This window comes from Aquila chrysaetos, chromosome Z (genome assembly GCF_900496995.4).
Source record: "Aquila chrysaetos chrysaetos chromosome Z, bAquChr1.4, whole genome shotgun sequence".
In the NCBI taxonomy this organism is placed as follows: domain Eukaryota; kingdom Metazoa; phylum Chordata; class Aves; order Accipitriformes; family Accipitridae; genus Aquila; species Aquila chrysaetos.
The window spans coordinates 10,257,097-10,282,282 of NC_044030.1; the positions used below are offsets into that span (position 1 = coordinate 10,257,097).

Genomic DNA, 25,186 nt, shown 5'->3' on the forward strand with positions numbered 1-25,186 from the left:
CCCCACCGTCCATGCCCTCCCTCCTTCTGCCGGCCCCATCCTTTCCCTTAGCCAAACCTGCTGTAACTCGGGGCTGCAGCCGCTGCCTGCCTGCCTGCCTGCCGCAGCTCCCGCTCACTGCGTCGTGTACCACAGTCCTTCCCTCCCCGACAGGCTGCTTGCTAAGGACATGCTGTGGCACAGCTGCCTGCCGCCTCTGCTGCAGTCATGCAGGTTTGGATTACTGTGCACGCTACTGATGTCGAGCTCCTGTCGTGACCCAGCGCCCCATAGGAGGAGCAAATGAGCTGAGACGTCAACGCAAAAAATTATAGCCATGCGAGCCATCCCTGCGCTCAGCTGCTTGGAGAGTGCATACATGGCTTGTGTGACAGCAACAGCACACAGAAGCAGCAATGAAATGCAGTTAGCAATACAGCTGGGAGACAGGCAGCAAGGCAGGCACTGGTCCAGTGACTAAAATGATCCTACCGTGAGCCAGCCTGCAGTGCCTCCAAAAGTGGCTGACTACTACACAGGAGCTCGGCTTTCTTTGCAATTACTCCAGTTCCCCCCGGGTGACTGCAGTGTGTGCTCTGATTTGGTTTTGTTTGCATTTTTTGTTTCTTTTTTTTTTTTCCCCCACCCGTCTCCCTCTCTCTCCTCCTGTGTCCTTCTCTCCAGGATGGCGGAAGCCGAGTTGCACAAGGAAAGGCTCCAAGCCATAGCAGTAAGTCAGTTTCATTTTACTTGCTCTTTTGTCCATAGCTGCGGGTTGCAGAGGGAAGGAGGGGATTCCGGCATGGTGGCTGGGAAGCGCCCGGAGAGCCTGGCTTTCGCGAAGTTGTGCGTGGAGTTCCCCGTTCGGGAAACGAGTGGTTAAAGTCTGCTCTGCAGTTTGGCGGAGAAAGAGGGCTCCGAGGAAGAGGGTTGAGCTGACACGTGCAGAAAGAAAAATGTGAATGCACAGTGGCACGTTTAAAAGATTGATGATGGAGAAGAAAAAAAGGAATAAGTGGGGAGGAGGGGAGGTTGCAGGAGAGAATCAGTACTCTGCTGAAAAGATATTTTCTCACAGTGGGAGCTTTAGCTCAGCTGATTAAGAAGTTAAACAAAATGATCTGCTGCAGGGTGGCTTTTACTGCAGAAAATAATTGTGATATTACTAATTTTTAAGACAATTGAATACAAACACTGCATTATCAAAATCATGTAATTATTTGATCTACTAGTTAAACTGTCACCTCAGCTCCACAGCTGAACACATGCTTTCAGACAAATTCCCTGCTGAGTTGCTTCCTGCCAGGGGTAAAGACTAGGCAGGATTTTGCCCCATTTTAGATAAAACTTTTGTTTTCATTTTTAGTACCATAATTTGGAGTGACCCATGGGCTCAGTGGGTGCAGACCTCAGAGGAACATGGGCAGTGACACCTGGTGAGGATTGGGCCTGCGTGTTTAAAAACCACCACCATCCCAGCATACAGAAATTGCCAGCTCATCTTCTAGCACAGCACAGGCACCATGTCAAAAGGCCTGTGTTTCTGTGGGCTCTGCCAGTCTTCCAGCCCCACACAGCCTGCCCTTGTTCAAGTGACACCCAGCTCTTCTTTTTCCCCATGGGTGAGATGTTGATGCAGCTGTGCCGGTCCCAGTCGGATGGCACGGTCAGTGCTGGGGGCTGCACACCTGGAGGTCTGAAGGGAAATGATAGAAGATGGCAGAGCCCACATGGGTTTTACATTCCCTTCCCCAGTTCCCCCAGTGATCAACAGATGCTACGTTTTACTGTAGCCAGCAGAGATTACAAATTTCCTTTGTAGTAAGAGGAATGGCTGCTGCTGCTGCTGCTGCTGTTGCTGCTGCTGCTGCTGCTACTGCTGCTGTTCCAAGCTGTTTTCTTTAAGTCCGCTATTCCGCTAATAGGTCCATGGAGATTTAAAATAACCAGATGTAAAACAAATAGACTGGGGTTTTTTTCACTCTAAAATATTTCCTGAAAAAGAGCAAACAGTATCATTTGATATGGGGGGGGATATTATAACGGTTTAATTTTCAGGCAGCAGAAAGTAGATGCATATTTTGAAGCTGGTTCACAGTTTTCTGGTAGCATAGGCATTGCCAAATCTCCAAATGGAAACACCGGGAACATTCCCCAAGAGGCAACCCTCGCCACTGCCTCTGGTATGGGACTCCTGTATGGCAGAACCGTACTGCAGAACTGCTCCGTGCATTGCTGCTGTATATAACTCTGAGAAACTTCTGTCTCTACATTAAAAAAAAAGGTTTACATTATTGCTGCTTCTTTTGACTGCTATATAACAGAGGACCAAGCAGCACATATTTCCAGTCCACGTGATGTGCTTAAACCTTTCACCAAAGTAAATCAGATGCTCTGCTTCTTGGTGCCTTGCATTTCACACCAATGAGGCCATTATGGATGTAAAATTATCACCTGGTGTATTGCAGCTTTTTACAGTAGGTTTATGTTGGTATAAGAGAAGGCCTTGGGAATCTGGATCTTTATTTTCTTTATATATTTTCTTTTTAGTTTCTGTTTCTGGCCACAAATAAAACATAGTATAGCAATGTATGCAGTGAATTAGACGGAAAGAATTTTACTTCAGCATGAAAAATATTCAGCTTATTTTAAGCTTGAATGTGGGTCCATGGGCTGGCTTGTTTGCTTACCCCCTCTGCAGAGCAACAGGTTTTCCATATAGGCTTGTTAGGTAGCATTATTCCTGTGGTTGGGCTGCTGCAAATGTTTGTCAGAATGCAGAGAAGTTTATTTCTACTGTAAGCTTTGCTCCATCAGGATGAGTGACATGACACAAGTTAGGCATTTCTCTTCTTCCACCAGTTGGCTGTAATAAGGTCAGTCCTCAAAAGTTGCATGGCCTTTCTTAGAATAAGAAGAAGGTGGCATTTTGGTTCAGGTTGGTGTTCCCCCTATTTTAACAAGCTACAGTATCTCACTCAGATGAGCAGAAGCTTACACCAGCACTCTTCAATTGAGCTGGTTGAATGCTGGGCATACAGAAAGACATTAATTTACCAGTGGGACTTCTAGACACTGTTGCCTGCACATTTGTGCTTGTTTCGATAATCACCATGGCAAATGAGCTTGCCAGGAAGACAGGCAGAGTAAATTTTAAGTGTACATCACTGAGTATTTAAGGAAAACAAAATCCAAACATGGAAATACGAATATTTGCACCAGAAGGCTGACACCTTCTGAAGAGTTTGATTTTGTACTTTGTTACTCTGACTAATCACAGTTTTAATATATGCCTGTCTGGCACAGAGGCAAGTGTCATGGGAAGAGGAGAAAAGGGGTCTAACTGTTAGGATATTTATCTAAACCTTGGTGAACATGAGTTACCCACTTGTTTTGCCAGCAGCAAGTAGTTAGCCTCTCTATGCATTCATTTTCCACCTGTAAACTGTGAATAATGGACTTTGCCCTTGTCTCAGAGAGCTGTTAGGGATGCATGCAAGATTGAGGAGAACTTGGATGCTATGTTTTACCAAGGCAAGAAACAGCTAAGTAAGTCTTCAAAAAATAGAATGCATGACTAAAAAAAGAGGAGGTTTAAATGTATATGTTTTTAATACCATTGTACATGCTTAAGCTGTGATTTTTAGATCAGTCTGTTTCTAAGTTTCTAAAATTCACAAACTGACTATAGAAAGACTAAGAGCACTGTGGCAGTCCAGTTTGAGAAGTGGGGAGATGTGAGACAACTACCAAAAAGTGGAACCCAGTTGTCTCTGCTTGGGAGGAAAACATAAGCTCTATGTACTGGGGAGGTCCTATGACGGCCAGGAGCGACTGGTTTTCTGATCCTCCCTTGACCAGAGATCACATCACATCTCCCCACTTGGGTATCATGTGTGCCACAGACAGATACTGGTAAATCTTTCTGTGGTGTCACATCGCTCTTAACATCTGTTTGAGCCTGACCCTAAATCACCACAGCAGCGATCTGCTGAGCGCCACCAAAAAAGCCAAGCGGTCCTCACTCTGAACACTGTGGGAAGATGCCTTGCAGGAAGCAAGCAAGAGGTTAAAAGGGGAGGTTGGAAGCCGTCTTCTCTCTAAGCTTGTTCTTGTAGCACACTTCAGTGCTTGTGCCTGCTGTTTTCCTGAGGGGGGATGGTGGGTAAAATTTTGGGTGAAAAAGGAAGCATTTTTGTGGCTTTAAAAAATATGCCTGCTGTGAGTTGCTCAGAAGTTTGGAATGCAAATAGTCCTGGAGGAAGCAGGCTCAGTGGCCAAGGGACAGGTAAGCTGAGTTAATTTATCACATTTTGGATAAATAAACTGTGTGGCTCCACAATTTATTATATGGTGCATTTCTCTGTGACTGCAGAGATCACCACCAGATAGTGATCTAAACATAGACAAGCATTTACAAAATGTAAATATTTTCTGTCGCTTAGCTAGCAGTCATAAAGCTGGGAAGTGGGGCATTGAGTATGTATCAGTGCACCTGGGTACAAATGCACATATAATGCAGTGAATATGTATTACCCATATATCAGGTGAATTAAAGGCAATCATTGAGGGACAGCACTGAGGAGAAATCGTCCACTAGAGCAATAATGAGGGCAGGAGCTGGAGGAGATTTTCTGGTTAAGGAGACGTCCAACCTACAGATGCAAGTGGGAACCCACTAAAATGTACTGATTTCTTAGCAAGTAAAAAACAACAGTAATGATGGTTACCACTTACCAGTGCCCAGCCCTGAGAACCAGTAGCTCAGTGAAGCATTAAAGAAAAGTAATTATTGACATTGAAGTAGCCACATCAAAGGTACCTCATGTTGAACAAGACCATTCTTGCTTTTTCTATGAGATTATGAGTTTGTTGAGCTGGATCTAACATTACTTAAATGTCATCAACTAAGTGTTTGACTTAGTACAGCAGGACACTGTTGTTTAAAAATAGCCCCCTTCTGTATCAGTGGGGTCTGCCTTAAATGAATTAAGGACTGGCTAACTGACAGGTCTCAAAAAGTCACTGTTAGTGAAGGAGACTGCTGAACAGACCCTTGTTCACTGAGAGCAAAGGCAGGGGAGAGCTTAGAGGAAGCAGCTTTTCAAGGCTTGAAGCTGTTCTGCATTGGTACTTTGATGTAAATGAAAAATCAAAATTCATAGTGTGCTGGTAACGTAAAGACTGGTGGAGGAGTAAATATGATGACAAAAAGCAGTCCTGCAGAGCAAGTTGGATTATTTGGTAAGCGGTGTCCTCCATTTTAAAGAAGTCCTTCACACCTTTATACAGCTGGTGTTAAGAGAGGCCAGTGCAAGATTGTGCACCCAAACATAAGGGAGTACAGGGCCAGCACCGCAGAAGAGGGCTCTGCAGTCTGAGCAGTGCTGCCTTTTGCAAGGGACTAGAACTAGTGTGGGAAATAATTCAATAGGGATGAGGAGGGGATCCTTGTCCTGCAAAGGAGATTAGTTTCACACCAGTTAAACCTGTACCAGGTGAGGTTTTAGAGTCCTCCCAAAAGGGAGGCAGGTGCATGTATGTTTACATACAGCATTGCACTAATTTTTCAACAAGTCTTTGAGAGTAGTAATACAATTATCTTTTGAAAAGAGAGTACCAGTATAGTTTCAGTATCACAATTGCTGGTAACCTAGGCATTCTACATTTCTGGGTTGGACACTCAGCAACTGCAGTGAGCATTATGTGGTGTCCATAAATTTCAGAATATTTATTCACAGAAAAACCAGTATGTCTCTTTTTTTCCTGCATTCACCTATTGTCTATTACCCCACAGAATTAAAACTCCTGACTAGTAGGTCTCACTCTCACAGTCATTTTACTGTAACACTGCTCCACAATTTTTGTGAGTCCTTCCAGGGAACATTGTTCATGAAAATTAGAATCTCTGGTGCTGGGGATCACATAGAAAGATGTGGCAAATTAATTTAATCAAGCTGTGATGACTTAGTACATTAGTTTCCTATGCCTTCATTTAGGAAGTAATGTTTTTGTCCTTATAGTTAAGCACGTGATCAAATCTGTCTGAATTCAGTTGTTTTGAGACCTAGAGCCTACAGGAAAAAAGGCAGCAAGATACGGAACGAGTAAGCCGGCTGGGATTTTTGTGCTTGGAAAATACATGAGTGAGAACAGCCTGCAGAAGTCTATAAGATCATGAGTGTTACAGAGGTAGAGGATAAGGAAATAGTACTCACCTTTTGGCACAAGAGTTAATAGGTGTATGCTCTTCCTAAAATGAGTTGTTAAGCTGTAGAGCCCCTCTCTCCAGGATGTGGTGGATGCTAAGAGTGCACCTGGGCTTGAGGAGAACCCAGGCATGCTCATGGAAGTGGAATCCATGAAGGACTTTCTCATTAGATAGAAGTAATTTTTGAGTTGCAAATTACTAGAGGCTGGCAGAGAAGTTTTACATATATTTGCCATGCTCCTGAGGTCTTCTGCTTTAGACACTGTGGTAGAATGGAGCATGAGCTAGATGGTCCGACGCAGTGCAGCCATTCTGTGTACTCAAACACACTCCAGGAGTAACCATACCTTTAAGTGCTTTCACGAGTTTCAGCACTAAAGAAAGCCCCCCCTTGTAATTCGTTGTGAAGCTCATTTGAATATTGCTGCTCCATATTTTAATCCAATTTTTCCATTCCTATTTTTCCCTCATTATCCTATTTTCAATTGTATTTACAACTCTGACTGATCACAAACATTCTTCTGCCATCTTGTTCCATAGCAGTCCTAACATCCAAGTACCTGAAATAGAAAATCCTCCTATATCTGTAGCTGTCCTCCTTTTATATTCTAAGCTGAAAAAACTTGAGGGCTAGTGAGACCTTAACAGATTTCCAGAGTACTCTATGGTGAGGAAGACGTGGTGGGATTAGGAAGAGTCTGTATCCTGCTGCAAATATTTCCAGGAATGGGTTTAGCATGTGTGAACTAGGGATTATCAGAAACCAAATCTAAAGAAGATCTATATTGTGAGCACGGTACGAACCTCTGAGGTTCCTGTGAACCTCAGTGGAAATCAGCTGTCAGAGAGGAAGTGTTATGTTTGCAATTGCTGTAAAGGTTGAATAGAGGATTCCCTGCACACGGATCTGGAGCCCTATCCTGGACTGCAGCAATATCATGAGTCAGCCTCATGGCAGACCTTGCACAGAGAAACCTGTGCGAGCACAGTTGTATCTTGTCTTTACTTCTGGAGCATATAAAACACTGGGAGTTCATGCACAGTGTGAGACATGGTATGGCCTTTGCCCATTCTAAGCCAAAGAAAAATGCCTGTAATGTCTGAAAACTAAAATTACCGTCTCGGGTTTTATCTGTATTTTTTGCTTTTGGAATGTTTACATGACAGCAAGAGAAGCGGAAATATGATGAAAAAATATTGCTGTCAAGGTATCAGTGAAAACTGGGAACAAATAGAAACCAGAAACAAACTTGCTCTTGAGAAATTTCTAGACAGTCTCCAGACTTACCCAAACTCAACTGTTTAAATTTAGAATTGTTTCCACAGCACATTCCTAGCCCTTAACACATCACCAACATCTCTTGAGCACAGACAAGGAGCTGAAATATTGGATTTCATTTTGTGCCTTTCAAATTATATTTTGCAAAAGAAGTTGAAAATGGGCAAAAAGTTTTTGTGATTTTGTTGTTAAGTCTCTGGTAAAGTAAAATAGTTGTGAAAGATTTACATTTTTGGAAACTATTGAACAGCTCTAGCTTGGAGTGTAACTTTAAGGACAGATGCCACATGCCGTGGTAGCAGTGGGGTAGATGTTCATATGAAGTCAGAGGTGAGACTTTGGGATTTACAGGCCGTGCTAGAAGTGATGGATAGCTGGGTAGCTGGGATGAGGGTGGGATGGGCCTCAAAGGGGGTGCACAGTGATGCTCTGTCTCTTGTCAAGCACTCTTGCTCTTCCAGGAATCACTCCTTGTATCTAAATCCTTACCCAGTTTACAAATACTGGTTTATTCTTGTGCAGAATGAAGTGTATTCTTTCATCAGCTGAATTGTTGCAAAGTACAGTCATCAGCAAGATGGTTGGTCTGCAGCGTGTGTTTGGGAAAGCACCGGACTGTGCATGTGTAGTAAATTATGAGGACTCACAGCAGTAATATTTAGCTTCTGAGCTGCTTTGTGAGTGGGTCCCAAGGAACTTTGGAAAGATTTCAGTGTATTTGTTTATTGATAGGGAAAACGAAGCTCAGACAAGGGATTTGTTTGCCTGTTTCACGAGCAAAACCAACAGAACCATGAATTCAATCCCATGCTTCCCTATTTGGGTAGGATGGCATTGAAATGTGATCTTAAACCTTGCCCTCTCTCGAATGGCACAGGAGCACATGCTGAGCCTGCATGTGCTGAGGCACTGTTCGGACGGAGGATGCCTTTCAGGAGCAGGACGCAGGAGCACGGGGATGCTACATGTGCCTCTGGTCCTAATTTCCCTAGTGTAGAAAAGCCTTTTCTGTTGCAATTTCTGATCTGAGAAAGCTACATGCTTGCAAGGGTTAACATCACCCAGCAAGTCCAGTGGCAGTGAAATGGGTATGGCCTTTTGGCAAGTGCACACCAGACCTGTGTAGCTCTTGACACACAGATGCTTTTTGTTACTTAGCTGACTTGCAGCGAGGTTAGGCGCTGGAGGCATGTAAAGCTTTCTTCCTCTTCGCCAGTAAAAACAAATGCTCTCTGTGCACAAAAAAAAGGCCAACAACCAATGCAGTTTGGGGAGCTCTTTTTGGAAGGAGACAGACCTGCTCTAATCTATGAGTTGCTGCCCTTTCCAGATGGCGCAAAGCTCAGGTTGTTGATTCAGGCAGTGCTCTTATTATTTTAATTTGATCTGCCAGCATCATTTGTCAGGATCCACAGACAACAGTTAGCAGGGTGGGGCTCAGCCCCTCTGCAATGTCTAATAATAGCAGTCGCTGACAATCAGCGGAAGATTAGGGACAGCAGAGGTGTGCTCAGATTTTAAAAGATACATACCTTGAAAGAAAGCCCTCAGTTTATCAGCAGAGGGCTAAATAAAAGGTGATTTCCAGCCTTTTGGGGACACGTCATTGTCAGCTCCTCTGCTTCGGCCATGTTCTTCTGCTATGCAGTTAGAAGCAGCACTGCAGCAGAAGGAAGTAACCTGGACAGGTAACAGCTAAGGAGCCCCTATTAAGAGGTTGAAAACTGCAGACAGAAATTAGAAGCCAGATTGCCATGTAATTTATTGCTAGAGGAGGAAGAGTTGAGCAGCCCGTAATGCTTGCTGCAGAGTCACACAGCTGCAGTCTCTTTATGGCGGCAGCAGGAGTGAGTGCAGAGCTGCGATTACTTGGGATAGCGGTGCTAAATGCAAGCATCTAGCTTTAACCAGCTGAGTGCCACATGCTGCAGTGCCAGCATCAGACTGACTGGTCTTTCCCAGTGGGCTTCCCAGAGGGAAAGGAGTTGGAGTGCACATACATGCCCGCACACACACACTGGTTAGCCTCTCATGGAACAGGTCTGTGCTGCACCGTGTCAGGTCCTTGGAAAAACTCCCGCTGACATCCATGGGTTTTTAAAGGATCCCTAGTCATCCAACTGTTTCCCATTTGGAGCATAAAGCAAGCATTTGGCATCCAAGGTGTCACTAAATTGACGATAACTGCAGCACAGGGGACTGGATTGTCTCATACACTGGCTTTGGTACAAAATTGCTGTCTTGGATGTGTTGGCAAGTTTTGGCAGCTCTGTGCAGATAGTATAGTGTTTGGGAGTTGGTCCCTTATCTATTTTGAATTTCTACCTACATTGACATAAAAAGTAATGCTCACTTGTTAATCATGTATTTGTTCTTAATAAATATAAGCATATGCAAGCACTTGCTGCACTTCAGAGAAGTAGGCTCCATCAGAAGGCTGATTGATTCATTTTCCGGCATTTTAAGCTGCATCTTTAAGACCACTCCTTGTGGTCAGGATAGCTGCTGAATTAGGAATGTACGTAAACTCATCCCAGCATCATGGTGAACTTAGTAAATTGTTCTACTTAAGGAAGTAACTTCTAATCAGCCAGGAAAAAAAAATCTCCAGTTTTTAAAAAAATGAAATAAAGAACAATCTAAACATAACATCTTTAAGAACTGTGTCCCTGTATCAGTAAGACACTGAGAAATATCAGTTCCATGTGCTAAATTTACACTTGTTACTGCTGAAGTTTCAAAAAGTACAAAATTTAGACTGAAATCCATATAGGATATCTGAAACTCATCTGTGAAATAGAGACATGTTCATACTTCTCATGCTTTTCATTATCAGCTTCCTGATCTCCAGAGGAAAAATAATAGAATCTAAGTGGTTTACAAGCCTTTTCGTCCTTGTTATGTGTGACATTGTATACCATGCTGAGCAAAGGTTTGGATGAGATTGATGTGACACTGAACAGTGCATACCTGCTCCTCTGTGAATTTCTCAGCAATTCACTGGAATCAATGTCCCACAGAGAAGTTGTTCCAGAATCAATAAAGTTTCCAATATAGACAACTCTTTACATTAATGATGATTTTTTTTTGCGGGCTTTTAATACAGTATAGTAATTCATAATTAAGGAGACAACATGTCTTTTAAAAATTATTTCGCTGCTGAGAACAAAGCGATGGACAACACTGCTGAACTGGAGAGAGGTAGTAGGAGCTTCCTTTTACAACTCTGCCACAAATCTCAGGGTGCCGGGAAGAATTCCCCTCTGCATTTGGCTCCTGTCTCTCAGGAGAGTGCTACACCATCCTTCTTTGCCTGAGAACTCACAGCCCATGAAAGCAGTCCTGAAAAGCAGATATAAGGAAACAAGACTGGTATTTTGGTGGTCCAAGTACCTACAGCTCCAGTTTCTACTTCGTATTGGTCTGTGACATTGTAGGGCAAACCACTGTCCTCACTTAGATACATAAAAGAACAAAAATAGTCTTTGGTCTCTGTTACTTTGAAAACACATGTTCCTTGGTGAAATAAATCCAATTTACATTGATGTGGATAACATTGACCATGTGATTGTGGGCAAGTCACAGGTGGCTGGTTGCAAGGCGGTAAGGTCCAAAAAGATCAGGTCGCCCTGGTTATATATTGTCACTATCTGTATGGATTGGAGAGTGGTTTAACTAAGCTCCATCCATGTGCCACTGAAGGCAAAAGCGGTATTGGCCTGTGTGCTTCCCTGAGCTGCTGTGACACCAGTGGGCTCACCAACCATGAAGCCACACCTGCAGGGCTTGTTGTGTGGTTTGTCCTTTTGGCCACACATGGCACACTGAGCTGGAGGAGGTTTCAGTGAAAAGAAGGTAGACCTAGTTTCTCATTGTCATTGTTGTGTTGGTCACATCTCTGTCGACGTGAAGCTAACAAACAGGTGCAAAAGTGGCTGGAGAACTGAAGCCAGAACATACATACTAGCAATCAGCTGTCACAGTGGAAACCTGTACCAAAGAGTGTCCAGCCTGGGTCTGACCTTGTTCCATTTCTAGACAGCATTTCATGAACCTGGATCAGGTAATGCAGCGCAGTCACTGTATCTGTAACCTGGGCTTCGCTGGAAAGGACTGTGAATGCAAATGAAAAAGAGAGTTTAAAATGGTACTGGAGGATTACTAGCCCTTTTCACATGGTGTCTCCAAAACAAATGAAAGATTCTTAACACCTAGTACTAATCAGTTGCTGCCTAGCAGGTCTGAAGAAAAGATGATAGGGGATAATCTAGTGAACATTACTCAGCAGTCTCATCCATTGTGAAAAAGGCAAACAGGCTGGTGTATATATAGACAGGAATGCTGCCTATAAGGCACATGAAATGTTGCTCTGGTCAGACCCATGCTGGATGTTAGTCTCCAAGAAAGACACGAGCCAAATGGAGAAGAGTCCAGGAGAGACAAGAATGATCAGAAGTGGGGGAAAATTACTTCTGAGGGAAGACAGAATAAGTCAGATTTGTCTGGCCTAGTGAAGAAAATACCAAGGTTTAGCTGATCTTGTTTAAGGGTAGGAAAATCTTTCCGTATTCCTGCTAAGGCGGATCACCAGTATTTTTGCTTCTTCTCAGGTGTTGCTCAGTCACCTGGTGATAAGTACCTTACATGTAAAGGGTTCTTCTGAAGGCAGTCAGTTTTCTTGCGATGCCAAGCAAAATGATTCCCTGAGATTTGACAGGCAACATGTGGATCCTTGGAGACCCAGGAGAACAATTTAATCCAACCACAGTGAAAGAAGTCTGAAGCTGGGTTGGTTTACTTTGTATTTTGGATAGGCTAAATGCATGGGTAGTCAGTCACTGGAGTTCACATACGTTGGGGAACATGGTCATGTCTGAGTAAATAAAATTACCTCTTTTGTTGGATTTAGACCACTAGTCCCTATACTCTTGTCCTGCAGTAGGACCCTGTCCTGCTCCCAACCAAGTTAATAGGAATTTTGCTGCTAGTTTCACTGGTGAGCAGGATCAGACCCACACTATCCCCATAAGTGTTCACACTATTTCTGACTCTTTATCATCATAGAAATCTCCAGATATGTGCCAGATCACATGTCCAAATCAGACTTTCCAGGACGAGTTATAAGGCTGAAGGTAAATAAAGTGGGATTCACCATTCCTCTAAACTTGAGAGGTGCATGCTTTGCCACTCATAATACGCTCTTACCAGTAGTACAGAGGCACAGTTAGAAAGTGGCTAAACTCACCTATTGAAAGTTCAAACTTTCATTTAAAAAATGACTAGATTTTAAACTCCACATGTTATCATTCACCCACAGGAAACAGCCAGTTTTGAGAGCCTGGGTCTTTTAACAGCTACAGCTCTTGACTTCTTCTCTTGTATGTTACCAAGAGTCCAGATTTTTAATAACCTTTGCTGGAATAAGCTTCCCATGCTTCACCTGCACTTCGTAAGGACCTGCTTTTTCAGTTGAATCTTCCTTCTAACAGAAGGTTTTTCTCTTGCTAGAATGTTACCAACAGAAAAAGAGGATAGTAGCAGCCTTATTTTCTCAGTCGGGTGAAGGGGGGGGGGGGGGGGGGAAGGAGGGAGGGTGGGGCGAAGAGGAGTTCCAGGGAAATCATGTTTGTGGTTTCTTTATGGATCGTGGAAGGTGTGAAACTGTGAAGGCTTTGCAAGCTGAAGTTTCCCTAATGCTCTAGCCTAAAGTCAAAGGGAATGAGACCCCTGCCCTTCAGCTAGTGTAAAATCATGCTAGCAGAAGCATATCAAGACAATACTGTCATTGAATTGCATTGTTTTTCTCTTTGTCCAGCCTAACTTGGTTTTTAGTTGCCTTTGCAAATCAATGCAAAACTTTGCACTGAAACTTTGGAGCAGATCCTTAGGACATATTTGGGGGCTGGAAAACAAATCACACATAATCTGTAGTGCAAATGAATTGTCAAAGGCCTCTGGAAAGCTCAAGTTCAGCAGGTGATTCCTTTGTGGCTGCATTTTGACCTGTATGTGCAGAAATCCATTCAGCATGCATTAAGGTAAGGCAACAGGTGCTCAGCATATAGCACAGCCTTACAGATTTATCTTTCTCTATTTAAGAAACTGATCAGAGAGAGCTTTCACTCCTGATGTTAGTATTGCACTCTTTCAAACAGTTCCTCCTTTTTTAGCCGAATTTTTTAACTTAATAAACCCCCACTTAAACCATGAACAATGAGCAATTGGTTTGCTTGTGGATATATTGCTGAAGCATTATATGTTTCCATGTGCAATCCTGAATTGCAGATACTGGGTACTTACTAGAGTGCAAAGGTGGCAAAGCTGGCAACAACCTTTTACTGTGTTGTAGCAGAGATTGCCTCCTGAGTTTTAAACCATTACAATTGTCACATTGGCCTGTGATTTAACAACTTAACTCTTTATTTTAGACCAATTTTGCTCCCTTTAAAAAACAAAGCAAAAAACCTATTTTGGATAACTGAGAAATGCCAACAGTGGTTTTGGTTGGTCCAAGAGTTGGGATTTTTTTACTGTGAAGTGCATCACTTTCTGAAAAGTGACTGTAAATGGCCTTCAGCAATTCAAGTTGTATTGTCTTTCAAAGGTTACCATAGCGTATTCCATCTACAAAATATTGGAAATGTTTTCCTTGGCTAAAAGGCACCAAGAGAACAATTACAATCCTGTAGGGCATGTCTAAATCATGCACTGAAGTACCTACATCTGTACAAAGATGCACATCTGGCCTTTGGGTCTGCTAGGTATCCAAAACAAGTTCTCATTGTGGCGAATCAGATGTTTATTGAAATGGATGTACAACAGATATCAAAGGTAATGGAAGCAAGCTGGTAACTTGCTCCAAGTTCAGCACAGAGCAGTTAGGATGAGCACAGCTGCCTCTGCACAGTGCTGTGGTGTATGGCATCCATTAACTCCTCATCTGACTCAATAATACATGCCAAAGAGCCTTACTCAGTAAACTCAGCATGAAGTCTAAACTTCTGTTTCAGAAAGGAGGCAATGCCGTTGTGTATTATTCTCCTTAGTGTCCTTATTCAGATTTTCTTTTTTCAAACAACCACCATCACAAACTTTATTTTTTTTTGTTTTCCATTGCTCTGATGAGGCCTAGCTATCTCCTCACTTTTTTACTGACACATGAGCAAGAGCAAAATTTTTAAAAGTATCCACTAACTCTTAACACTCGGCATGAGACATTTTCAAAGCCCGCATTTTTCAGAAAATAGATTGTTGTGTAATGCTTCATATATCCAGAATACTTCTTACATTGATGTGAAAGACATTGTGAAACTTCAGTGCACCTGAATTTTACAGCTGCTAGACATCCAAAGCAAATCTGCATTGTGGCAAATCAAGTGTTTATTGAAAAGCTTTAGCCTGAAGAGACTTAGAGCATTTTATAAGGTAAAAATAGTTTTTCCTGAGACAGCTGACCAGTTTCACAAGTGGCAAATGGAACAACAGCACACAATTTGTGATAGCAGAAAATTGCACTTGCCCTTTTAACACTGATTGCATCATTGGTCTTTGTACTTTTAAAATTCAATCAATATTCGTTTGTTTGTTTTTCTTCCATGAAACATAGATAAAAGGAAGAAGGAGAGAAACCAAACCTATTCAGTAGTAAGGAAGACAGGACATGCCAGTGGAGACCAGAGTATTGGTCATGCAAAAAAAAAGCACAAAAATCCCCTCTACAATAGGTTTAGTTTTTGTTTTGTCACTGAATCATCCTGTAGGATTTTTCGTGCCACTTAAACTTGCGTCCCCATCCTTCCTTACATGATGTGGATTGTGATACTTACTGTTACACAGAAACAATGTGAAAACCATCTATATCAAGTCTAAATGGTGTTTTGAAGACAGGACTCCTGGCACAAGTGCTTCCCAGAGCCTTATTATTGTGTCTCCAGCAGTTGATGAAACTTGATGCTACAAGGGAGGCAAAGGAAACCCCATTATGCACCTTCTGAATAGTTTCAGGGTAGTTTTCTTTCTGTTTTGGCAGTGGGAAAGACGAATCTCTATTGTTCATTACTGGCATTAGGACAGTGCCAGCTGAGGTCTACACCCCATTGTGCTCGCACAACAGCAAATGTGTGCCCAACGTCAACCTCCAACAGAGCAGAGACGAGGGAAGATGAGAAAGGAGCACAGAAAGGTGAAATCATTTACTCGAGGACAGTCAGCAAGCTGAACACTATAGGAACCTCTTTTGACTGCAACATTGGCAGGCTACACACTGAACCCCACTGTTCGTGTCCACATTAACTGCTCTGGTCAAAGATTCCCACCCTGCACTGAAACCCACAGTCCACTGAACTGCTTCTGTTATGGGTGCAGAAAGACTCTATGTGAGCACGGGGGTCTTGTCTTCTCTGTCTTCTTCTCTGCAGGATGCTCTGACCCTTTGGTGGCCCCAGCTCTCCACCACCTCCATAAGCCATGCCAGCAAGACCTTCAGCAGAGCATCTTCTGTAGAGCTTTCATGTATTTTCATTAGCTGGCATCAATAGATTTCATCTTCCAACATGTGCTTCAGTACTGATCCTCAGCAGTGTTGCGTATGTTCTGGTACTACAGTGTGTGCAATCAATTAACCCACTGGTTTTCTTTTTTACTGCCTTCCTTCATGCAAACAGCCTTACCAATAATACAATTTCAGAGATCCTTCAGAGGTGTCTCAGGACGAGAATTTGCATTGAGTGTCTGCCTCCAGTACAGAGGCATTGGAAGCTAGGGAAGGAACCTGGATCCAGACCTGCTGACCTGGCGGTTCTCCATTTTGCTTATGTTCATGATCACTGTTACTGATCGCCAGAGGGTATAGGGGCAGGTTTTGTTAATACCTTTGCAATGAGGGACAGAGAGAGTTTAGAAGCTGATAAGCCATCACACAGAATATGTAGTACAGCATTGCCCCTGTGAATACCTTATGCTTCTTTCTAGGGAAGCAAAACAAGAACATCCCTTCACAGTCTAGCATGACCTAGGAAATAAATAGAATGCATTTCCTTCTCTGCAGCAACACCACCTATAGACATAGCTTGATTTTGCTCCCCTTCTATTTTAATTCACAGACACATCCAAAGATAATGTCCCTGGGCAAGTAGTAACACTTAGAAGGAAAAAAATAATTTATGCTGTGAGTAAAGAATGGCTTTAGGAAGGAGAAGCATAGATGGAAATATTTTCAGCTGTACAGAACTGTTCTGTCCAAGTCATTACAAATCACGTAACTGTGGCATGTATTTGCAAAACCTAGCAGTGGAATGGATCATTTTTGCCTCTGCCTTTCAAGCTGTGATCTTGGACAGGTGGTGGGAAATTCTGAGTTTTTTAAGGCTGTTAAGATTCAGAGAGGAAAACCAAAAAGGTGAAAGTGTTGGCGCCAGTTTCCTAACATGCGTCTTTGAAAGAAGAGAGCCTTTTCCACTACTGCCAGTTATCAGGACTCTCAGCCAGCTGGTTGCTCAACAAAGATGCATCCTCGTGACAAGAAATGGTAAAAGAGTCATATTTTATTAGTATGTATATCTTCTGTGGATGCCAGTTGTTCAGCACAGGACTGCAGGAAAGATCATTATGGCAGACTTTGACTTGGCAAAAGTTACATAAGATGTAACAGAAAAGATTTTTTTTTTTCTGTATCTCTTTCTGTTATAGAAGCTTTCTTGTAAATGGGAGATAGAACTATTACTGCCGTTTCCACTGAATGCTCCATCATGTGGGTCAAGACATGCTGATAACAGTTTGTTTAGAAAATTATTTCTAAACCTCCTCCCTTTTTAATGAACCCATGCAGATTTAATTTTTGGCCTCTACTTGACATACCTTTATCAAGCACCAGAGGTTAAACTGTTTGTGAATGTGACTGAATGTGTGTTTGTTTCATTATCAAACTGACATGATCATATTTTTTTTAACTTTCTTCTTTACTTCTGACATTGGTGTGCCTTTGAACTAAGCAATGTAGCAATCCCATGCTGTGCTCTAGCATGGCAACTGGCCATAGTGGAGACAAGTCATCTCTTGCAAGTATTGCCTGATGGTTCAAGCGTATCAAAGGTTGTCATATTTGGGTGGCAGTCAGGGCCAAGCTTGATGTGGCATAGAAAACACCTAGTAGCAATGTACAGTGGCCAAAAGGAAAAATCCATTGTTCAACACCATGCTGTCTTTCTCTTTAAGGGTTTTCTCCCTCCCCTTGATAAGAAAACTGAGGAGCTTGTACAGCTGCTGTTTCATCCTCGGCATGTGTGTACTTGCACATTTTTAATATAACTCCTGACTGTTTGTCATGTTTCTTTCCTTCCCCCACAACCAACCTGTCTTGCAGTTTTTGTGCAGAATACAAACTCTTGACCAAATTTGCAGAAGAATTCAGCATGCAGCGTACAATAGGAAAGGGTTTCAATGAAAGATGCACCCTTGGAAGTACAGACTCTGTTGTGCATCCCCCTTACCGTTTCTGTATGCAATAGGTTATATTTTCATAATATACCTCTAAATGTAGTGAATATGTCTACGATAAACTCCTGGTGGGTGGATCCCATCTGTTTGCCACACTATAAGAAAACATTTCAGAAACCTAAGGAAAAAGAAAGTCATAAATGTACCATCCTTACATCTCATCCAGGCTTCTCATTCCTTGTCCTGTTTGATGTCTGTCTATGCAAATGCCAAGATTGAAATTCAGTCCTTTTCCCAAATCTTTTTTCACTCAAAACTTAACCTTCATGTTTCTCTTATCAGTGTTTGAAACTGTCTTGCAGTTTTCCTTTCAAAGAGGGTAAATAAGATATATTATTCTTGTACTTGCATGCCAAAAACTATTTTTTCCCCTGTAATCCAGTCTCTTCAGACCACTTTGTTACTGGAGGATCAACTACAAGATACACTTTAGATGAGAACCATCCATAGCAATTACCAGCTAAATCTTTTCTCATACCACACTTTAGAGGAAATTATTCCAGGGGGAAATTCTTGGCAAGCTTACTATTATAAATACTGCTTAAAGTATTTCATGGTTATAGAAAATGAGAGGGGAGGGGAAGGTCTGCAGGAACCACTGTCTTCTACACCTTTAGATTGTAAACCAATGCAAAGGAATTGTAGAAAGGCTATGGACATTTGAAAAAGAAAACCATGTAGATCTGAGCAAAAGTTAAGTTTTAATTTGCATTCAGTCACTTCCTTGGCAACTCTATTGCTTTAAACTTATCATCCTTGTTTCCTGATGACAATGTGTTACTGACATCAGCTCAAGTTGATGGCAAAGATATTACCAATTTAGAAAATAAACTGTCATCTGGCAGAAATGATCTGCCTTTGACAGTTTGATGCACTCCAAAGTGCCCAGCTGGAGCTGTGGAGTCATAACATTACCACTGCTTGGGGGAGCAAAAGAGATCACAAGGAGTCTAGAGTGCAGTAAAAGAGGGGTGTTCATCCTTGCCGCTTTGCATGGAAGAATATGATTATATGTTGGCTCCATAATGAAGTGGAGATTTGGCTTATAAAATACAGACAGTAAGAAAAAAGTACAATATTTTATATACTTTTTTTTATTCTTTTCCACAGTTGGATCATACTTCCACCTTTTCCCTGCATTCATAAGGACTCATAACTTGCTTTTTTATATGAAAGCTGAGATTCCCATGTAGTCACATAACTCTATAGCTAAAGTTTTAAGAAAAGCAGGAGATGTTGTGAAACTTGCTATAAAATCACAAGAGCTGGCAAAACAGAGCTAGCCGTAATGTTGTTTGATATTTATCCTGTGTATAGCCCACAGTGACATTCAAGACTTTTACTAGTAGATCTGCAGAGGATGTGATCTGCTTCTAGCAAGGAGAGGCTTGGTTAAGTATCAGAAACGTGCACTTTGAGACCTAGACTGAGAACAGATGCAAAGTTAAGACAGAGAGCCTGCAGCTGCAATTGACAGATTTCTTTCATGGTGACCACCCCTTAAAAAATAGCTTTTGCAGGACAAAATACCACAACTGAATTGCAGCAATGATGGAGGTTACACGTGAGTAAAGATTGCTGTAAATCTCCACGTGGAAATCTGGTAGTTGTTATAACTGAATCTTAAGTTTTGTCTCCTCGTCTGGGACTTCTTGGTATTACTGTAGTGCAAATGGTAGTACCTAGTACTCATAAGCTTCATTGTTGCTTCAAAGTAATTCAAAATTTTCTTACAAAACTTGTTTCTCTTGCACATTAAATAAATGGTGACAATAAGTCTGATTTTAAAAATTAGTAGTGCTCTGTTAAGCTGATACATCTGCAGTCTGCTCCCTACTCCCATTTATCATCTCATAGCAGGTTGAAGGCATTCCTCTCTCAAAGTATTGATTTAGCATAACAAAGTATGACCTTTCTAGCATTCTGACTTGGAAAACAGCTGTTGTGTACCACATTGCATATGACACTCTTCATAGGGCTCTGCAGGGATGTACCAGCGATATGGAAGAACCAGAGAAATAATGGTTTCCTACAACAAATCAGATAGCTTTGTGTATGCACAGAGCTAACCCAGTGTAATGAGTACCTTTCACATGTGGGACAAGGGGAATTTGCACTTTGCTAGTGGAGCACAGGTGATTCTTCCATGTGAGATGCCACCCCAGCTCCTCTGTCATTAAAGCGTGGTTTGAATGTTGAGATTACTGGCACAGGAAGGGTTTCCAACTTTGCAGCCTTGACAGCACTGCATGATACCTGCACATTCAGGAAGGGACATAGAAGTGGTAGAAATAAGTGTCGTGCTTTCTTATGTTCCATAGAAAAGGCATCTCTCCTTTCTAAAAACAGAATAAATTTTGGTCTAAATTCTCTTTGGACTTTGCAAGGCCTGTTTCATTGCATTTAACGAGGCTCTGGGAAGTGCAACATGCTCTCTGCAAGAAATTTTGGGTAACTGGGTAACTGTTGTTTTCTACACACAGTAACCAGAATTTTTGGGGGACCTCTGGGCATCTCTAATACAGAATGGCGAAATGGGAAGACCGAGACAACTTTTAAGCATGCAGTGTTTCAAAGCAGTCCCATAGAATATGGTGCCATCCACGGTCTGTAGGATTTGACAGGCACAGCATCGGCACAGCAGAGAGACAGGCAGAAATTGTGGTATTTTGGTTTACCCAAGATAAAAAGAGGTGGGACGGTATAGCAGAAGTTCTTAGATCTGAATTTTACCTGAACCATCAGTGGTCAAAGAGGCTAAGACTCCTTTGTTTGACAACGTAGCACTCAAGTAAGAGAGGGAGGTGTTAGGGAGGTATTATCTAACACTTCAAATTAGTATTGCCATCAGCAATGTTCCCCTCCCTCACCAGAGTCAGGTAGCACTAGGTCTGTAGCATCAAGGTGGTAGGCACACATTGAGCTGTGGTGAGTTTCACAGCACTTGGGGACCATCGGGCAATAAGAGAAACTCACCCTTTTGTGTATGCATTTATATCCAGATCCACAAAGGTCTGTTAGCTCTCTGTTCCCACTGAAAATGGTGGGCACCGAGCACTTAAATCTCCATGGGGAATGGAAAGCCTCAATTGCTTAAAAGCTAGATAGTTCTTATGAACTATTTGTCACATGGATTTGGGGTGACTGACTGCTCACCTACCCTGGGAATACTCAAGGGGCAGCCTAAAAAAGCCTTTAGCAACAATTCTTTTATTCTTCAGACTGGCTACCATTACAGAGACAGGGTGGGCTTCTCCTTCAGTAGAAGCCCTTACTATGCCTGTGGAAGAGCTTGACTAATGCAAACTGACTCTTGACTGAGGACTCTTGCCAATCAGCAACCTTTTCTAGCCATCTGTTAGCAAATATTAGTATTTGCATCATCCCCAGAATAGCATTTCTGCAAGTACCAAAGAGTTTTGCCAAATTATAAGTGCTGGGCACAGAGGTGTTGCAGAGCCTGAGGAGCTGTCGCAAGGGCAAGCAGTCACGGCATGCTGTCCCCATGTACATGCTGGGACCCAGTGCGTAGAAGATACTTCAGCTGCCCTTGCAGCTCTTGTACGTATTGGAGACTGAGGCAGGCAGAGCATGAAAGGATGCAACATGCAACATACAGTTCAGCAAATTTGACTGTTTGGGCTTGTTTCTTTTTGTGTTGATCCAGTTAAGTCACTGCCATTCACAGCTGGCTGGTTGGGTTTTAGAAGCCACCACAAGAAAATCTTTATTAGGAATACACAAACAGCCAAGTTTCTGATCTATCAGAAAATGGAGAAGAGAGATGCTCCTGAAAAGAAGAATGTATAGAAGTTTTCTATTGGGTGGGGAAAAAAATTAGTTCTATTTGTCCTTTCTAAGAATCTATGGAAAAGTGAATAAATTATTCTTTGCAGCTCCTTTTATTATTCTGTGCAGCTGTAGGAAAGGGCTGTATAATTTATGTGCATTCTTGAACTAAAATGTGTGGTCTGGTGACTAGACACGGTAAGAGGGCAAGCATTCCTCTCACTCCACAGGATTTCAAAGATTCTGACATGTCCTTTCAAAAACAAAACTGAAAAACTTAATCCAAAAAGTAAAAGCTTATCTTTCCTTTTGATCAGATGAAATATTTTACTATTTTAAAATATAATTTCTTTATTTCTGATTAATATTTGATTAGACATTGTGACAATATGAAATGCAAACATGGCATGTGAAATAGCTTAAAAGTAAAAATGTTAATTTTTAATTCCCACAGTGGCCCCCACTTGAGTCATACTGTGTGGTCATTAATAGCTCTTCGTTGTCAGTCTGTCTTGTAAGATGGCCACATAGCTAATTTCCCTGCTGTGCAAGTACCATACTATGAAACACAGAATTGGGTTTGTGGGCTGCATGTCACCCACAGGCTAGTTTGTTTTGCAGGTCTGCTGTAGCAGGTCTCCCCTAAGGCGGACACAGACTCTAAAAGAGACCTTGAAAGTAGCACAATATCTGCCCAATGAGATCCATCCGGTCTTGTGAAGAATTGGCCAGCCATGAGTGATGGTTCAGCATGGAGTAGAAACCGCATAATGTCCAATGTTTTGTATGCCAGTTGTGGGTTGGAAACTGTCCCTTTCTAATGCAGTTTTGCTTTAATTCCTGTTAGACAGGAACTGACAACTGTTACAAAAGCATGTCAGGCAGGTTAGAGAATCCAACCTTTTATGAATCCCAGACCATAATGAAGAAAAAATTTGCTTAATTGTTAATTTTTAATAGGATTAGACTGGAACAGTAATAGAGGAAAACTGTTTTAAATCTGCAGTATTCATTAAAAAATAGCAAACATGCCATTTTATGGTATCCAGGGGAATGATATATGCAAATGTACTTAGAGGATCTCATCTTCATTTTGGCTAGCCAGAACCTGTGTGCCCTATGCCCCAAACACCTCTGCTGCTAGGGCTGTTGACATGCATGGTGTCAGACTGGTCGCCAGCTTGTTGCAGAAGGCTTCTGCAAGAAACAAGGAGCAGGCACCTATTAGCTCACCTGCTATTATTTTCTCATCATCATGTGGGTTGGTTGACTACACTGTCCAAACACTTAAAAGGGACAGTGAAAGGGGGAAAACAGCAAGCCCACAGAATCCCCATTTTGTACACTGGAAAGCCATGCCATTGCCAGTAGTACATACATGTGCTGTAAAGGAGAGTCCAGTATTTCTTAGATACTGATTGAAGATCATATATTCTGTGCTCAGACTGCACTGTAGAAGAGTTAAATTAAAAAAAAAAAAAATTAGAAAAACTTAATGCAGGCTTTTCAGATCTTTGTGGCTGAACCAAAATGGAGAAAGTTCTTATACAAAAGTGGTGGGGCCAGCAGTGTGCTTGGCTGAGCACAAAGAGACATTAGGATTGGATTAGAATCAGCATTTTTCCAGAATACCTTGTGTATTAGTCCTGTTATGCAAATGCAACTAAAGTGTTAGCAGAAGCATGTCGTCAGATGCTCTGGACCCAGCTACAGCCCTGAGGAGGTGACAACACCCAGATGTGGGACCACGTTTTGGTAGAGGCTCCACAGTCAGTGGAGCAGAAAACTTGTTTCCTCCATTTAAACCAATGTGGCTGACTTTGCACTGAAGCAGATGCCTCCGAGCAGAAACGTTACTGTAGAGCAATGTAGCTTCTGGCAAGAAGGCAGTTACAAGCAGCTGGAGAGCAGTAATTTCCTGCAACAGTGAAGTCCTTTGGAAAGCAGATATGTGCCTGTGCCTTCAGTTGCACTGAGACATAGGTCCTAAGTGGCCGTTGCTTTGGAAGGTGAGAACTGATGTCCTCAAGCATAGGAGTCCGGTGCAAAATATATCTGGAATGTTCTGCATTTATTGCATGAATCTTTATGAAAATTTCTGACAAATTTTACTTTAAAATATGAGATTTTTAATAGATAAAATTTCTTCCTAGATAACAAATTAAAAACATAAAACAGACATGATACGCTTGATAACTGTAAAGGGAAGAAGTATTTTCTTTCATTGCTCTGGGGTTGCTATCAGTATCTCTGTGTATAAAATGGAGTTCAAATAATTGCTAGAAGATGTGTGCATCCACCATCCCTCTTCAGGAGTACCTTTACACAACATAAAGTGAATACTCCCCCAAATAACAAAACTTAGCAAGAGAAAAGGAGGTGGACAGAATCAAGTGTTAGTTTGACTGGGAACATCTGGAAAACAGAAGATAATGTTCCACAGACTTGTCTTTTGATTGATTGCTGGAAATTATTTGCAAAGCTGAACCAGTGGACGAAGCTTGATACAGAAGATGAAAAAAATATCCTGGCTTTGCAGTAGCTTCGCTGGTTTGTTGCCATTTTTAAGACCTGGGACTTAGGTTGAGTAGCAAAAAGAACTTTGTGGTTATCATTACAGGGAAAGGTGTTTCATGCACAGGTAGGCGTTAGACAGCTTCTTTGCATGGTATCCCTGCAAAAACTGTTGGTTTTGTCAGCGTACAGGGTAATTCAAGCCTTTCTGCTTCCACGTGACTATCCCTAACACCACTATCTATATTGTCCATACATTCCTCACATGCAGAAACCCGCAGCTTTGTGTCAGTTACAGCTACAGAGAAATTAAGTTAAAGAAATCTCATTATAAGTTTTCATTTGTAAAGCAACTGAAAAGAAATGGTTTTTTTTGTTATTCCAGAACTAATTAATTTAGTTTAAAAGGTCTATTTTCAGGGAAGTCTCCAAGCCTGCCTGTAGCAGAAATCACAATGTCTACCTGCAAAGTTTTGCTGTCACATGTTGTGCTGCACACAGCAATAGCAGTGTGAAGGGCACGGAGGAAAAAGTCTTTGAGTTCATCTGTTAAGTGTGTAACTTATTAGCACATGTGTAACTTCTTCCTGTTGGAAGATAAGCCAAGTATTTCCCTAATGAGCTTAGTGGGGCATAGAGATGGCTATCCTGCCTTCGGAAATGATCAGAAAGCAATTGTTGATCTTTGGAGTCAAACATGAGCTTCCCTTGGCACTACAAAGCTCTGAGTTAGATTTTGGATTTGTGCCACATCTCCAGCACATGCCTGTGACAGCAATGCCAGAGTCGCATCTCCCTCCCAGCAGAGATGGCAATGGCTTAGCTGCCTTAAGGAAACCCCTGGTTGACCTTAACGTGGGGAATGAATGTTCCTTGGAATAAACAGTTTGCAAAAGGAGGCTGCTAATAGCAAAACCTCA

The 25,186-nt window shown here is 42.1% G+C and overlaps 1 protein-coding gene across 5 annotated transcripts in view; it reads left to right on the top strand.

Moving 5' to 3' along the window:
• Positions 1-282: 282 nt before the first annotated feature.
• PALM2AKAP2 (PALM2 and AKAP2 fusion) overlaps positions 283-25,186 on the top strand; it is a 272,860-nt gene continuing 247,956 nt past the window's right edge. For 2 of the 5 annotated variants that reach the window (XM_030003825.2, XM_030003827.2), the window contains exon 1: positions 283-709. In XM_030003825.2, the coding sequence (XP_029859685.1) occupies positions 665-709 (45 nt within the window). In that variant the 5' untranslated portion in view covers positions 283-664. The remainder of the gene's footprint in view (positions 710-25,186) is intronic. The other 3 variants (XM_030003826.2, XM_041120797.1, XM_030003830.2) reach the window with 3 other exon arrangements.